The 17,346-nt window shown below is 43.2% G+C and overlaps 3 protein-coding genes across 4 annotated transcripts; 2 read left to right on the forward strand and 1 right to left on the reverse strand.

The window, feature by feature from the left end:
• Nucleotides 1-3,907: 3,907 nt before the first annotated feature.
• Nucleotides 3,908-7,818, forward strand: zgc:92313 (uncharacterized protein LOC436869 homolog). Its single transcript, XM_035612300.2, has 6 exons — nt 3,908-4,234; nt 4,421-4,533; nt 4,747-4,826; nt 5,814-6,085; nt 6,870-7,030; nt 7,244-7,818. Exons 1-6 carry the CDS (start codon nt 4,189-4,191, stop codon nt 7,496-7,498), a joined length of 927 nt encoding a protein of 308 aa, XP_035468193.2. The 5' UTR covers nt 3,908-4,188; the 3' UTR covers nt 7,499-7,818.
• Nucleotides 7,819-8,026: 208 nt separating this feature from the next.
• mapk7 (mitogen-activated protein kinase 7) lies at nt 8,027-14,858 on the reverse strand. Its single transcript, XM_035612297.2, has 7 exons — nt 14,718-14,858; nt 13,450-13,724; nt 13,124-13,289; nt 10,831-12,383; nt 9,649-10,730; nt 9,336-9,466; nt 8,027-8,368 (listed from the first exon to the last, which is right to left on the reverse strand). The coding sequence occupies exons 2-7, from the start codon at nt 13,718-13,720 to the stop codon at nt 8,221-8,223; spliced, it is 3,351 nt and encodes a 1,116-aa protein (XP_035468190.1). The 5' UTR covers nt 13,721-13,724; nt 14,718-14,858; the 3' UTR covers nt 8,027-8,220.
• Nucleotides 13,607-17,304, forward strand: vkorc1 (vitamin K epoxide reductase complex, subunit 1). 2 transcript variants are annotated; one of them, XM_035612302.2, is made up of 4 exons: nt 13,607-13,752; nt 15,387-15,840; nt 16,248-16,357; nt 16,671-17,304. In XM_035612302.2, exons 2-4 carry the CDS (start codon nt 15,653-15,655, stop codon nt 16,880-16,882), a joined length of 510 nt encoding a protein of 169 aa, XP_035468195.1. In that variant the 5' UTR covers nt 13,607-13,752; nt 15,387-15,652; the 3' UTR covers nt 16,883-17,304. The 2 variants fall into 2 exon arrangements, with proteins under 2 accessions (XP_035468195.1, XP_035468194.1); XM_035612301.1 differs by lacking the exon at nt 13,607-13,752 and adding an exon at nt 14,885-15,020.
• Nucleotides 17,305-17,346: the final 42 nt, after the last annotated feature.

Here is a 17,346-nt window from a genome sequence, read left to right on the forward strand (position 1 = left end):
CGTTATTGATTGTAATCTGCCAGGTATTGTCTTGATTATCCATTCATATTTTGGTACACAAAGCTCTAGTTCAGTTTCCTAATACAGTGTTTGTCAATTTGCCTTTTTCGGGATCAATCCAAAACCCCAAAATATTGAATTAACTTTTCTTTTTTTTTTAACCACCAAATCATCAGGTGTGAGAAGCTGGAACCATAGCAAATGTTCTTGCTTGAAAAATGACTGATGATTCATTAGTTTTCTGTTAATCGTTGATTATTTAATGAATCGCTTCAGCTCAGCTTTCTTGACCAGATATTTGCTAAGATGCTCATATGGACCATATTACAGAACCTGAGCACCAGGTAAAGTTCCCACAGTTTATTTTTCGAGCACAGGAGCTAAAAAAAAGTCCACATAGTTTGAGTTACAGCTTTTCCCGGAGCACCTGGGCATTGTTCTCTGACTACAGAGGTATTGTTCTCCTGCTACCACACACTGAGCTTATAGCTATGGGACAATAAACAAAGGCACTGTCTGGCCCCAAAGCGGGGCAAAGGAGCACTATAGAGAAACCCATGGCAATAGACACACTCAAGGTTTGATGTTGGGCTGAAGCAATGACGCAGGTATGACGGTATGTATGGTGGAGTCAAAGAGCAAGAGCAGAGAAGGACCAGGGTTTAAATATATCTCTGCAGCGGAAGGAAGAGAAGAAGAGAGAGATAGAAGATGGAAGCAGGGAGGCAGAGAGAGACAGAGAGAGTGAAGAGGAAGTATGTGACTTTGGGGTGGGTGTAGGGGCTTGGGGATGGGGAGGGTGCCAGCTTGTTTTATTTCCGGTTGACAAGACTTTGCGCTCCCTTTCTCTCTGTCGCTCCCTCTCTTTTTCATACTCTGCTATTCTTTCTCCGCTGCCCCCATTGCTCTGTCTCTAACCCCCCCCCTCTTCCCCTCTTACTTTCCTCCGAGACGTGCCTTTGAGAAAGGAAAGGACTTGACAAGTTCAAAGGTAAAAAGAAGTAAAAGCAATGAAAGAAGTAAAAGTACAGTAAGGTAATATTACCAGAATCCCCCGATTAAAATACTCAAATACATTTTACCAGTATTTAACATTTTACTGAAGTAAGAGTATAAATGTAATATCAGCAAATGTACTTGAAGTATCAAAATGATTGTCAATTATGCAGATACCATTAAATATGTTTAATTTTACTACTACTTTATGTACAGTTGAGTAGATCTAAAATGATGCTTCATAATTTGGAAAATCGTGATATGTTTTGTGTAAAATCTAAATCTACAAAGTGATGATAACAAACAAATGTCAAATAAATGTGGAGTGAAACTTGCAATATTTCCCTCTGAAAGGTTGTGAAATTGAAACATAAAGAAGCCACGAACTGGAAGTATGAGTATCTCAAATTTGTACAACTTGAGTAGATTTAACTGAACTGGGTAAGAGAACAGAAATGGAAAAGAAAGGAAGTACGTGAGGGAAAGCTGGGTTATAAAACTGCTTGGTCCATTTAAAACTAAGCCTAAAAACATGACAATAACCCAATAACATGTTCCCACTCCTGGTTTTCTAGCTGGATACCCTTTAGTTTTTATTTATTCATTCAGAAATCATGGTTGTGGATATATCTTATTGTGTTCCAGTTGTTGGAATGTGGCCTAACCTACGTGATCCCTATGTGCTGAGTGCAATACTGTGTGTGTGTGTGTGTGTGTGTGTGTGTGTGTGTGTGTGTGTGTCTGTCTGTGTGTGTCTGTGTGTGTGTGTGTGTTGCATGTGTTTTGCGTGTGTGTGTGTGTGTGTGACGGCGCGTGCTTCACTGCAAAGATTCATCTAGCTCCAGGACATGCATTTTTTTTACTGCATCTTGTTAGTTCATTCCTGTCACCTCTCTTTCTCCCTCTCTTTCTCTCTCTCGCCATCCCTCGCTTTTTCAGCGCTGGAGGGGGGATGGGGAAGGGGTGGTGGACGGGGCTGGGAGGGGAGAAACAGGGGAGGCGGCGGCAGTGGAGGCAGTCACCATGGTTACAATGCCACGACAAATATTCATCAAGTCGTTAAAATAAAAACAAATGGGAGTGCATTATAATTGCTCTTACTGACTGGATCCTATAATGCGTTCATATATTATGAGTGAGAGGAGCAGAGTGGAAGGGGCTCGCACACGAAAATATGCCGTTAGTGATAAAAAGTGAATATCATCCTGCCTGGAGGCAAATGCATGTGACACACTCACACATACACTCATCTGCACTAACACACTTTTCAGCTATTTTTGTGCAACTTTATGTTTCCATTACCTGTTTATGGAATTCCCTATGAGTACTTTGGCGAGTCTCTCCTCTCTTTTCTCTTTGTCCCTCCATCTCTCGCTCTTCCTCTACTGTTGTGTAGCCCCAGGCGATACTGTGATGTGTCCTCCCTCTGTCCCGCCCTCCCTCTCCCTCTCTCTCTGTCCCTGTCACCTTCAATTGCTCTGTGAAACAAGACACACTGCCTGGGGCAGAGAGGCAGGGTGGGAGGAACAGATAGAGGGAGGGAGGGAGGGAAGAGAGTAAAAAAGAAAGAGAGAGAGTAAGACAGACATACAGCTTTATAGACAGACATTAGGAATAAATATTTGGTGTAATTAAAACAAAACAACAGAATAATCACAGATGTGTAGCACACACTAAAATCCAATTCAGGAGTGTGTTTTTATCCGGGTGTTTTTCAACAGGATGCTATTTACAGTATCATGTGTGTGCAATGATCCAGTTGTCTCTCTTCTAACGGAGACCTGTTAAACTGGTTTGTATTTTCCTCCAGGAGCAAGGAACACGGGAGTGCTCCTTTCGCTTTATACCCTGAGTTAAAGTTACAGTGCCAACTCAAACAGTTTCATCACATTCCAAAAAGCCTAACATAATTCACGCATGGCCTTGTAGTAGAGACATTGCTCTGGAAAATAATAACTTTTAAGTATGATGTGTAATATACCTTTCATTATTTATCCCCGGCCACACACTTAATTGCCCCGAAAAGTATAGTGTAACTTGCCATTGTGTGTCCATCTTTTTTGTTGATACATTTTATTATTAGACTAAACTGAATGTTCACATTTGAAGCGGATAATTTTCTTTAATCCTAAAGACCTAAAACGCATTATAGTATTTACATGTTTTGTTTGATAAAGCTTTGGCATGTCCATGTGCAAATTTGAAAAAAAAAGAATGCTGTATATCATTCATGTAAGATATAACTCAAGCAAAATATACAATTTGGGGATACTCCTGGACTACACATTATGTTCAGTAGGCCCACACTTAAATTAGAACCATACTAGTAAAATACTAAAATATAAGTACGAGGCCAGTATTCAATTAAGTGTAATCCACAAATGCATATTGCTCCTTATGCAGATAGTTGTATCATTGCATTGTATTCGTATTAATGATGCATAAACATATACGCAGCTTGCATATTTATATAGTTAAGGTGAAGTTTAATTAAACTACTTCGTATACTGTTGTGTATATTTCATCTATGTTTTTGTTTCATATTTGACTAATTAATAATACGTGAGATAGATAGATAGATAGTTACTTCATTTATCCAAAGCTGGGAAATTCCTGTGTAACAGCAGCTTGTTTCACACAGCACACTTTAAAAATATATTCAATATCTACACAAATAAATGTAAAATATACGAATTGCCAAAAAAATTGGGGAATAATGTAGATAATATAGAAAAATATAGATAAAATGTTAAGGTGCTCGCCGGTTTGAGATTGACGTGCCATCAGTTTACCTGAGGAGAACCTGATTCGTCCGCGGCTACATTCCTTTAACCTCATTGGCACAGGTGGACTGGGAGGGCGGGACAAGAGTTTTGATTGGACGTAGGTGCGGACACAGGTAGTCAGTGAGGGCGACCTAGGGGGCGGAATGTGCCTGAAACCGTTTACGATGAAATCTGTGTCCGTTACGGGAACTAGTCGACGGTGAAACGCATGGATATACGGTTTTAACGAATGATACAACCTTTCTTTCTAAAAAAAATATGCATACATCTTCCTTTTAATGCTTGTTGGGTCACGGGATACCAGAAGCAGTGGGAAGGTAGAAGTAACGTGTTGGAACTTTACATTTGTTTGTTCTGTTTCGAGTGAAGAGCTGAGACGTGTTTTGTGCCGCGAAACGTTCCCAAAATGTCGCCGAAATTACGGTTTCCGGCCATTTTCTGGTGCGTAGCAGGTGAGTCCCCACCGCAGCCGACCACCACCACCCCCCCATCTCCCCCTTTGTCTCCCGTGTCTTCGACCACCTGGAAACAGAACATGCGGTTGGCTAACCCGCTTAAAAAAAAAAACCCTCAAAAATGTTTGCGTGTCGCTGTGAAATGGAAACTGATTGAGCGATGTCGTCCGTGTTCCCACTCAGGTGTTTTGGCTTCGTACGCCCAGGAGTGTGGCCGACCACCGGTCATGGAGAACAGGATCGTGGGGGGGGCCGACGCCACGGATGGGGCTTGGCCCTGGCAGGTGGACATACAGGTGCAGCTCTCCGCCACGCAGTCTGCGGTGTGGCGTCAGTCACGGCCGTGGGCCGCGTTGCGTGTGGGGGTTAGTCCGGGTGGTGCTTAGTCCGGGTGGTGCTTAGCCCGGGTGGTGCTTAAGGAAATGGATTTTGCTGAGGAGAGGGTTTTTTTGTTGTGTGCCTGTGATGCCGAGGTGACTCACTCCCCCCTCTCTCCCCTCGGCTTCCAGACAGTCACTGACGGTCACATCTGCGGAGGCTCCATCATCACGGAGAGCTGGGTCCTATCAGCCGCTCACTGTTTCCCCAAGTAAGAACAAGTGCACCCAGACAGAACTGAGAGACGGTGCACATGCTGTGTGCGTCTTTTTTTCTTTTTCCTGTCTGAGCCGTCTGAGTCACTTCATTGGAATCTTGCCACTGCAAAAAGCCCTTTAGTGAAATCTATTCATTCATGGACAATGATTGAAATGTCCCCTTATATCCCATAATCAGGAATTAGTTTTGCTACGCATAGTAATTACCGCAAAGATTTTGCACACAGAATCTGACTGCGATGAAATAAGAAACTTGTATCATTTAATTTAAAGCTACAGTGTGTAATATTTAGAAGAAGGTATTCACAGAAATTGAACATATTGTCCATGTGTTCATATATGTATAAATCACCCGCAACAAAGAACAGATGTTTTTTCTTCAACTTTGAATGAGTTAGTTATAGTTACATGAGGGGGACCCGGCGTCCGTGTAAATCGCCATGTTTGCTACGGCGTGTTGTGCTGCGTTCCGGTTCCACTGCGACTCGGGAGGTCCGGAAAAAATCACCTACCCGTGTTCCGAGTTATAATAGAAAACAGCATTAAATACGGTTGCAGAAAACAGACCAGAATACGCACATTAGCATTGAATTGCCAGCGCTGCAGGAAACCGGAACTGGAATTAGCAGTGCGCCACCATTAAGTGTTCACTGTCGGATGCTAAGTTGATTGCGGTTTGCAACTTTACCACCAGATGCCGCCAGAAAAGTACAAAAATTACACAGTTTGATGAGTTTTAGCTGATAAAAGTCCCACGACCAAAATATTGTAAATTTTTTCTGTCTGAAGCAATTTTTCCCGGAATATGAAAAACACCAAGACCATTTAAAGAAACACCTGCTTGCCACAAATATACGTATATATATATATAGTACATATTAATACCCTTTGACAGTAAGAGGTTTAAAGGTTTCCCTTCTTAAATTCCCCTTGATTCCCAATCTAGCTGGTGGTGTTCAATGTTCCACTTTTTCTTTCAGTCCATCGGATGTGGGTTCTTACATCATCTACACTGGCCGGTACCAGCTGAACGGCAACAACCTGCATGAGTCGTGGCATCGCGTGAGGCAGGTAGTGATCCCATCCGGTTACAACGAGCCTCACACCGGGAAGGACTTAGCGCTGGTGCAGCTGAGCAGCTCGGTAACCTGGTCCGATCACGTCCGTCCCGTCTGCTTGCCCACGTGGAGCACTCTGTTCCCAAGTGGACTGTTGTGCTATGTCACCGGCTGGGGGAACATCAGAGAGGATGGTAAGATGTATTCAATTCTTTTGTTCATTATAGCATTGCATGTGCAGACAACTTAAATTCAATGTTTTGTCAGTTGCCAAAAAGCTGTTTTATTTATCTAGAACCTTGGCATGCAAGTACAGTCCGGAACATTCATGTGCTTTGTTTCAGCACATTCAGTTTGAAATAAAATAATGGATACTACATTAAAGAGCGTTTAAGGTTTCAAAAATGCTAATCAGACAGAAACGTGTGAATTCAAATTAAATCATAATTTTTAGTATTTGGTGTAAAATCCTTCTCCCGTCAATGACTTAAGTCTTTGACACATTAGCAGAGCGTTAGACCCTGCCTCGTCGTCGGACTGTGATTGGGTGACTCGGCCAGTCGAGGATATTCCACCTCTTACTCCTGAAATTGTGTTTAGGATTGTTCTCCTGCTGAATGATGAAATTCAATATGGCTGATGCTGGGGTTGGTTTACACATTTGGTATACACAAGACCACACGCAATACTCAGGTTGTGAGTATTGAGTAGTTGAGCTGGTTATGTTTACACAAGTTTACACAAAGACAAAATACAAAAAGCCCCATTAAGACAATAGAAAAAAGGCCAAATAAACGTCATGCAATACTGTAAAGATATCGGTCTCAGTTTTTATAATAGAAATTAAAAATTTTAAAGTAAACATGTCCTTTGAACCACTAGATAGAAGCTTACTGGCCACCTGTTCAGTTGCTGAAATTTAAGAGGCTCATTCTCCTTTTGTTGTTCATTCTCCATCTGGCCTCGTATCCCCCGCAGTCCCTCTGTCAGGAGTCGGTACTCTACAGGAAGTGCAGGTGCCAATCATCTCCCAGACTTCATGTCAGAATATGTACCGGATGAACCCAGCAGAGCAGGTGGTAATCCTGTCTGACATGATCTGTGCTGGATACCAGGAAGGCGGCAAGGACTCCTGCCAGGTACTGTAGGGTCACCTGTTTGTGCGGCTGTGTTTCTACATCCACAAATGCATGCGCATGTAGATGAGCAAAAACAAGAACCCGTGTCGAAATAATATGGATTGCTCCGTTTCTGCGGCAAGCCACTGTCTAGTCTGTAAGAGCTTCCTTTTGGGCACTTTGATACCTCCCAGTGGTGAAAGCGGAGGGATTCCATGTGTTTGATTTTTCCAGGGTGATTCTGGGGGGCCTCTTGTCTGCCAGATGATAAATGGGACCTGGGTTCAGGCTGGGGTGGTGAGCTTTGGACTGGGCTGTGCTCACCGAAACCAGCCGGGTGTGTACGCCAGACTGACCAGCTACTCGAGCTTCATCAGCAGCACGATACCAGAGATCAGGCTGTATGGCCGAGCAGATCACAACTGGTGTGGGAGGGCTGCGATCTGGATCAGCTTCCTGTCCACTCTGCTGATCTTGCTTGAGAAATAAGCCACTTTGAAAACTGTGTTTCTGGGGAGACGAATGTAAACCAGGTCAAGTAAAGGAAGGTTATTGTAAATATCTGTTCGATGATCATGAATAGTGAAACTAGAAGCCTGTATCTGACGTGCACATGGAGCCATACTGAACATTTAATGTACTAAAATCTGATTTTTTTTTATTATTGAAACTGTATCACGATCTTTCAGTCAAAGTAGCTTTGATAGGTTTGAATTTTATTTTAGAAAAATGAGCTAAATGAATTATGTCTTCTATATTTGAAATAAATTGTTAATTTGATTATTAAAATAATCTGTGCTCTTTTCCAACTCTGTATTTTGTATCATTTATATGGACTAAACCTTCTGCTCTCAATTGGGAATAACATGAATTTCCCTTTTACATATTATAAACCTGTTTTGTGGAAAAGATGTAATGTAATTCTCAGAACCCAACCCCCGTTATTTGGAATGTTTTCTTAATTGAAATGAAGGTTGTTTTTTAAATGTACTGTAGTTCATTGAATATTCAAAGGCAGACAATGACAGTTTTCTTTATTATAAAGAAAGGACAGCATGTCATGTAAAAAAAAACTGTATGGTAGTGCCCAAAATAAAACTAGCATTTAAATTAATTTCAAAAGTCTAAATTGGAGTTTTCATGCTAAAAAAAACAACAACTTCTAACTTCTATACAAAGTGATATCTTTTAAAATTTCAGAGCAAGGAAATTCAGGCGTCAGGGGGAATGGTATCAGAGAGGATCATGGGAGAGCCGAGCTGCAACTCCTGCTGCAGTGATTCCAGATCAGCCGGAGTCATGCGGTGAACCTCACTCCAATCAGATAAGAGGGAGGCCGAGAGGGGGGCCGAATCATAACTGACGGAGGAGAAAAATGCAGAAAGTATTAAGAGTAGGTTTTATTCTGATCATCAAGAAATACATTTATCTAAAATAGAAACTTATGCCAACTAGCCAAAACTAAAAAAACAAGCCTGTTAATATGTTGGCTTGTCAGTGTTTGCTCAAGCTCAAACAAATACAGTTTCTTCTGATCAGTTTCCAGCGGGCTGTACACTTAAATACACCAAACCACAAAGAACAAAAATGAAACCCTGCTCCTGACCTCATCTGCCGCTAGTTTCCATACAAAGGAATGAACATTTGGTTTCATAACAACAATAGGACTACTTTCACACTGAAGAAGATATTATCAATGACCAATCCACTGGCTGATAGTTCGTAAAATGTTCAAATTTTGTTAGAAATACTTTTAAGGTCTGTCCATTTTTGGACACCACAGTATAAAATCCAACAGCTTGACATATGTTGGCGTTAAAATTAACGGCAAGTTTTACAGCTTATATATTTACTGTATATTAGTCTCCTTTCTTTGTTGCTTCCATAGTAAGCAATAGTAACAAAAAGAAGGAATTTGGCACCAATAACTGATATTTCCTTGATTTATCTGAAGCTGCCTCCAGACAATCTCCTGCTGTGTTTGTCATATGTGAACAGCAAAATGTCCAAACGTGGTTTTGCGTACATTTTCCGGAGTTCTTGTCTGAGACCAGCTTAAGACATTTACTTCAGCCGGACCTCTTACAGAGAAATGGCATTAAGAAGGGACGTCTTTACAGCCACTGTAGATAAGGAGGAACAATGACCGTGGCCAGTTATTGTCACAATCCTTTGATTTAACATCTTCTGCTGCATCTAGTGTGATAAATCTGTCATGAATACATCACAAATGAGATGGTTAAGTTAACTACGCTGTGGCTAAACTTAAGCTGGGGCTTGGACACTGTTTTTTTTCTTCGACAAAGAAGTTTGTGTAAGACCTCACCTGTCCCGGTCACAGTGTTGCAGGTCTGTGAGAGACTGGTTGAGAAGGTCGTCCAGGTCAAAGCCCACGCCGTAGCCAGCACCACTGCCTTTAGGGGTGACCGAGAACACCGGGGGTAAAATGTCCTCCACCTGACGGCAAAGATTGTGACAGTTAAAGCTTGTATATACATATAGAAGAAAAGGTTTGTATAAAGCAACACAAATGCTTTGTGCTCTGTTAAAAATGTAATATATAGATTATTTTTTGGCTGAGTACCGCCCAGAAAACACTGCAGTATAGAACAACACAGCAGAAGAAACCTCAGACAAACCTGGGACTTTGACAGCTGCAGAGTGACTGTGTGAATGTCAGGGGCAGTGGACGGCCCTGGTTGTCCTGTGTCTGTGAATCCTAAACTGGGATGAGGTTGAGAGGGGACCCCTAGAGCCCCACAGAGAGGGTTCGTGTTCTGTGGGACAGATTTCTCTCCTGGAGTGGGACACAGCTTCTCCATCGGCCCAGCCCTTGTAGTTGGGATGGAGTTGAGGTTATTTTGACCTCTGATATTATCCGCATTCCCATTTGTCTCCCTGGTGGTTAGAGTTGGAGCTTTAGTCAAGAACCTCTCCAGTGGGAGCAGCTGCGACTGAGGTTGAGGGTCGGGGTGGGTTTGACTTTGAGGTTGGAGCTGGGGTTGAAGAAAGCTCGTTGGCAGAGGTTGCTGCTTCGCGTTAAGTTGTGGTTGTTGGGGTGGCCGCGTCTCTAATTGCTGACCACTCCAACTCCCCAAAAAGCTGAAACCACTTTGTCCGTTGGTCTCATTGTGAGGTTTGAGCGTGTTGTTTTTAACAAAGCCACCAGAGACGGTCACCATATCTATCCCTCCACCTACGGCAACAACTATATCTCCTGGAGGTTTCCTCTGGCTCATGGACAAAAGTAATGATGGTTGCTGGTTGCTGGAAGGCTGACACAAGCTCGGCTGGTTAGGTTTAACTTGAGAGACCAACTGTTCACGAGAGGGAATCTTCCTTATCTCCTTGTCCGTTTTATTGTTCAGAGCTCCTTGAGTGCCATCACCGATCGCTAAGCCTCGATGCGAGTTCACATTACAGTCGACAATCCTCTCATTGCGACTGTCCATCATCTTTGTCCACCGCTGCAAAAGGCTTTTGTCGTTGTCACTCAGCAGAACCCCGCCCAGCGAGTCCCCCTGCTTTCCCTCTCTTCTCTCCTTTTCCTTCATTTTCCTCTCCCTCTCTCTTGCCCGTTCCTGCCTCTTCCTTCTCTTCTCCTCTCTTTCTCGTTGACGCTCCTGGGCTGTGACAGGCCGACGCGACTCCGGAACAGACGACAGGGAGGACAGTATACCTCCTCCACCAGCATCCATGCCCAGTGCAGACATACATCCATCTGCAATGAAGACATCAAATTCAGCAAACGGATGATATGTCAATGGTGTACAATATTTTTTTAAAATATATGTATATATATATATGGAAGATAAACTCACCACCCCTGGATTTATTTCTGAGGGCTGATTTCAATAAAGCTGCTTTAAGTGCAGCTTTTGTATCTTCTGAAATCGCTCCTTCTTTTCTGGTTCCCTCTCCGGCACCTGGAGGAGGCCTGGCATTCTTGGACAGTGACTGTGAAAGGGACTGAGACAGTGACTGGGCTTGTGCCGCAGAGAGAGAAAGGGAAGGCACAGAGGTGGGTACGGGTGTCATGATCTGGGCTGGCGTTGCAGGAATACTGGTGGGAACCTGGGTCATGGACTGGCTCTGTGTGGGCTGAGTTAAAGGAGCTTGATGGGTGGTTAGCTGCTCCTGTGCCTCGCTTTCTCTCATTGTTTCTGAGGGGGCATCCTGACTAGACACTGGTGTTGTTAAATCTATAGTTTCTGGCTGACCGCTGTCTGAGTTGGCACTGGGCATGTCCACATCGACTGGGCCACTTTCATTTTTAGAGAGAAGGGGCAAATTATGATTCACATGAGGTAGGGTAACTTCTAGAAGCGATGTGGGCTTATTAAAGGCTTGCATCTCATTTGTAAAAACAAAGTTCCCTTTTGCTGGTGTGTGGTCTTGTTGTTGTTGAGATTCCACTTCTCTCATTTGCTGTTGCTGTATCTGTGCTGCTTGTGAGCATTGTGCCATGGGAACCAGTTTCGATTTGGTCAGGTTGACAGTTGAGGCCTGAGCATTACACTGGTTACTGCTTTGTGCTGCAGCTCCGCCATTCACCCTGGCCAAAGGCCTGAACTGCAGTCTCTGACGAGTAGTTTGCTTGTTTTTGTGAAAGTCCTGGATCTCCATCAGAATTGCCTCTTTAATCTGCTCCTTGTTCATTGGAAGATTGTCAAATTCAAAGTCAAAAGCTGGCACACAAATTGGTTCGTCATCCGGGTCGTGGTACTTGGCCAGGTAAGGATGCTCCAGCGCTTGTGTCACACTGATCCGTTCACGAGGGTCAAAGCGCAACATGGCGGCCAGCAGATCCAAGGCCTCTGGTTCAGTTTGCGGGTAGAGTTTGGCCAAAGGCACCGGCGACCGTGATGGAAGACTCTGAACATAGGAGCGAACTCTGTCAGCTCTAATAGCACCAATTAAACCCTCGGGAGGAGTGCCAAGCACAGATAAAATGAGCTGGAGCTGATGGACATAGTGCTTCCCCGGAAAAAGCTGCTTGCGCCCCAACATTTCTGCAAAGATGCAGCCGACAGACCACAAGTCAATGGCCAAACTATAGTGATTCAGAGACAGCAGGAGTTCAGGCGCACGGTACCATCGAGTTGCCACATATTCAGTCATGAAGGAACGTGACTCCTCAGGGTGCGAACTGAGACCCCTTGCCATGCCGAAATCACCGATTTTTAGCTCACAGTTCTCATTCACCAACAGGTTGGAGGGTTTGAGGTCACGGTGTATGACGTTGGCAGAGTGCACGTACTTAAGGCCACGCAGTAGCTGGTATAGAAAGTAGCGTGTGTGCTCTGGGGTGAGGGTCTGGGCGGAGTGAATGATCTGGTGCAAGTCACTCTCCATGAGGTCCAGCACCACGTACCTGCAAACATGGGAAATGGCACAGTGAGATGAGATACGTATCGGCACCACGTCCTTAAAGCAGCATATTACACTATGAGTCCCAAAATTCTCCCTAGCTTTAGGAACTGGCTTCAGAAAGACAATGACAGTTAGTCTCATCTATATAACTATATAGCATATAACTATCTTAAAATATTAAAAATACTTGAACTGAAAAGTAGCTGATCAGACAGCAGTAAAACCTTTAACAGAGCGAGGATATGATTTACAGCATCACCATCAGTAAATTTTTTCCAGCCAGATTGAAATGAGATATATATATTGAGCCATACATATATGGTTAGAATAAATATAACAGTCTACAGCTGAAATATTACGTCTCCAAATTACATAACATTCTTAGTACATTACCCACTGCCATGATGTTGTCAAATATATACTTTATTTTAGGGATTTTTTCAGGTTAACTTTTTAATATGTCAGGATTTTGATTATGGCTCAGTATAACTGAATCGTCTCAATAGGTGAAAGACAATTTAAATTTGATTAAAAATATTATCCACTAAAATTCCCATTGGGTTGAATCTTAATAGGAAGTTTTGCTTGTTAGCTACTGACTGAACCAAGATTAAACTTCCAATCTATCGTTAAACATTTCCAGGTGTCAACTTTATTAATAACCATACACAGTTCCTGGCTTGAGGAGAACTTTTTTGTGTCATATGCCGTCAAATGTACAATAACAACAAAATCACATACACAGACTTGAAGGCAGAGTGAGGAAGGTTTGGCTGCAGGATGTCTTTGATGGCGATGATGTTGTCATGCTTGAAGTGCTTCAGAATCTTGAGTTCACGCAGAGTGCGTTTGGCATTTGTCAAGACTTCGAAGGCATTGGAGATCTTCTTTATCGCCACCTGCTGGCCTGTGAAACACAAACACGACTCGGTGAAGAAACACACTGGGGGACAGGGTGCGCAGCTAACTTTGACTAGCAACATCAAAGGGTTTCCACATTCATCACTGAGCATTGTAGTATGTACAGAATGGGATGTGTGTGTTTCCTTCATCAAATCAGCCCCTACCACTGTCCCGTCTTCTGGCAGATGAGACGACCCCATAAGCTCCTGTGCCGATGGTTTCTATGACATCATACTCCTCTCCGACATCGAACTTCACATCCAGAGAGTGTGCTTTAAGCAAAGCCAGGTTTTTTGCTGTTGTGCTGGTGTCTGAGGAGTCTCCTGTGGCCTCGTCTCTGCGCTGGTTTTCTCTGCTCTTCTCGGTAGCCATTCTCTCTGGTGACATGGCCACGGGTTGACAGTTTTTACCTTCTCCACCCTCCTCAGTTGACATTTTTCTGTAAAAAAGAAATCAAAAAACACACGGTGAGGTGTCTTTTTACAGTCTCTGAACTGCAATATTAGGGACATAGCGTACAGCTTGTCTTCTACAAGTTGAGTTACACCAGCATGCGAAGTCAACATCAGCACACTGTCAATATTCCCTGAACTTAAAGCAACACTGTATTTGTCCAATGGTATTTTTACAGCCCATGTGTGTGAATGCCATTTTCGCGAATACATTTTTTAGTGGTTTAATACAATAAGGGCCAAGAAATTTGGTAAATAACAGTGACAGTGTCGTTTCCAATCAAAAATGCCAAAATTAAATTGCATGGTTTGACTATTTGCTGCTTTTCGTTGCCCTATATAATTTCAAACCTAGTATCTTCACGTTTTGGACTGTAGGTTGGACAATACAAGCTATTTTTAATTTGTTTGTTTAAGCTTTGGGAAATGTCTTTTGAGGTTTTCTAACACTTCATAGACAAAATTGATCAATCAAGCATTAAATAAAAATAAATGATAGAAGAATAAATAATGAAACCAAGTTGGGAAAAGTCTGTACTGCCCAGTGAGGCCCCCAGGAGCCACTTCAGGGCTCAGTCAAGATCAGTGGTTATAAAGGTACAGTAGCTTTAACGACCAATTATACAACACAACTTCACAGCTGATTGATCACAATGGTGAATAAGCCAATATTTCCCTTTTACATCCTGATAAATTGACCGTGCGCACGGGCCTGTTAGAGTGAGGTGGTGGGGACAGGAACGAGGCGTGGCTTCACGACCGTTAGGCCTGGATGACAAAGTGACCGAAACCTGTAGCTCTCGGCCCAAACACCGGTCCACACTACGGCCGGAGTGTGCCTACGAACCGGGGGCCGGAGTCGTGACGAGCCGTCTCTGAGGTGCTATGAGTCGCATGTACAACCGACGGATCACATCCAACTAATTCCACAATGAAGACCGTACCCACTTTTTGACGCAGGGGCGTTGTAGGCTAGTTACCTGAGGCGGAGGGTGTCGCGGGACGTCGGGGCAGCTCTTTCTCGGTTAGCGCGACATCACGGAGACGCGCCTCTCAGCGACGGAAGAGGCGGCCACCGTGTGAGAGAACCACACCATCGGTCACGGTGTTTTTAACGTCGTAGTAACGCTGCTATCTCTTGTTATTGTCTGCCGCCTTCCTCGTTACACTTCCGCGTCGCGTTTTGAGTGACCCGTGGCGAACCAACGAGGTGATAGGACGTTGGAACGACCGACCAATGGGAGCGGCGGACCTGGTGAGAAGGCGGGGCGTTTCACTGAATAGTAAGTTCTCTGTTTTTCGGGGTTTTGTCGTGACGCTGTTTTCCAGAAGTTCATTAATCCAGGAGGAGCCACATTCGGGCAAAATGACTTAAACACGTAACGCTCTGGACGATGGACTTAGAATAATAACAATGCTGAACAATGACTACCACCACTACAATCAGACACATGACTTCTGTATCTGCTACAACAACAAAATTGAGTTGGTTCAATATCGATAGATAGATTCAGGGAAAAAAACGGTTTGCTAACCGCTGATGTAAATCTTAGTTACTTAGTTAATGTACATATTTCCTTTCACCACTGATTATACATTTGTCACGATGTCTTATGGTTGGATTGTAATGACAGTATTTGTATTTATAGATCAAGTGCAGATGCTCTGACTGGTTTGGCTCGTTACATGTTCCCTGGAGGCCACTGAGACTGAAGTCCACAGTAAAAAAGCCCCTCTGGCTCGTTCAACATCTGTAGCCGACTGTCCAATGAGAGGCAGCTGCAAAAGTCGATGTGACCAATCAAAAGCGAGGAGGTGTCCTTTAACACGTCGCCTGCACAAGGGCTACATACAATTTGGTGAAGTTTGAACGGAAACCGTGAAGCGGACCAACACACTTCAGCCTCATTTTAACATGGCACCGGCTGGGATTCGAGCGATGCCGAAATGGGAGAGAAAGGTGCGCGCGTTCTTGTGCGTTTTCGGTCTGTTTCTGTCAGTTTACGCGCTCCACGTCGAGCTGTCCCGAGAGTCAAACCCAGAATACAGGGCGATGTGCGACCTGGGGGAGTCTGTGAGCTGCTCCAAAGTTTTTACCTCCAGGTAAGTTTCTTTTTTTTATTATTGCCGTTTTTGCGTTCGTGTTTCACGCCTGCGCCGCAGTGAAGAACCAGCACACCTCGATCTGTGCTTCGTTATCCATCGGCTCATTTCTGCTTCTGACATCTGCCTGTAAACTGTGAAATGTGAATGTTTCCTGCCAGTTCCAACCCCTTTCATTTCGTTGCCACGTGTTACATTCCTCTGGAAATGTTTTCTTATGGCTTTTTATATTTGATTTGAGAATACAAAGGAGGCGTGCTAACATACAACTTGCTTTTCATAAAATAATCTTTTTTTTCTCGTTTTACAAAATTAAAAAGGAGAATGCAGCCAAGCCATGATTTCATTTTCTTGCCAGTAATGGGTTGTTCTGACTATTTTCCTTCTTTTTTGTTTTTTTTTGGCAGATGGGGACGTGGTTTTGGTTTGGTCCAGTTCTTTGTGGCCAAAGATAGTGCCCTGAACCAGCCCAACAGCGTGCTTGGCATCATATTTTACTCTCTGCAGATGTGCCTTGGTAAGTCTGTCATTGTCTTGTGCAAATTATACTGTAGTGCTGACTGTTTTTAGGCAAGATATTGTTTGCATTCCAGCATTTGTGTGAACCATGACTGGCCCTGCCCTTCAAGTATTTCATTCAGTGGTGCATATTTTGTTGGTCAAACAGTGAGACATTAAGCACATGTTTATTTAGATTGATTGTAACAAAAAACTGATCATTTGCCATTAGGTCAAGCTTATCATGATAGTTTATGCAGGGCTTTCCAGATATTGATCATGTTGTGTCTTTTACTGATGGTCTGAAATTCTGTTTTTGTTTTTTATTGCAGGTCTGTCACTGTCCAAGAAAGCAGCAATCTGTTTGGTCCTCTCCTCCTGGGTGTCGGTTGCCGGCTCGCTCTATCTCGCGTCAATTCTCGCCTTTGTCCTGGGGGATTTCTGCATGGTCTGCGTGTCAACTTACATTGTCAACTTTGCACTGCTCTTCACCAACCTGAAACGAAGGAGAGCAATTGAAGGGATGAAGGAAAAGGCTGGATAGACTGTGTCACTTGTGTAATTCAACACCTTGTTTTTTTCTGCTGAGGTGAAGCCACACTGGATCTGAAAAGCAATTTTGTTTCCGCAGTTTTTTTTTTCCTCAAAGAAACAGGAGTGAGTGTGCGTCTGACAACTCATAAGATGATTTTCAGAACAGAAAGATGATAAAGCAGTTGTAATTTTTTTTTAAATCATTGCAGATGATTTCCGATACAAAATACACATTTTTGAGTAGTATACCTTTTGTCTCCTGTGATTTAGGCCTGGCTTGTGAAGTCCAGAAAAGTGGATATATACTATAGTGAACAGTAAAACCTACCTGGTGGTAAAACAAATCAGAGCCTTAAAATTACTCAGTCCTACCAGTAGATGGAGCTAAATGTCAAATACTGTTTCAGTTCAATAAAAATAATGTATTGAGAATGTTGGATAATGATTTTTTTTTTTATGAATTCCAATTCAATT

This window comes from Scophthalmus maximus, chromosome 16, assembly GCF_022379125.1.
Source record: "Scophthalmus maximus strain ysfricsl-2021 chromosome 16, ASM2237912v1, whole genome shotgun sequence".
Lineage (NCBI taxonomy): Eukaryota > Metazoa > Chordata > Actinopteri > Pleuronectiformes > Scophthalmidae > Scophthalmus > Scophthalmus maximus.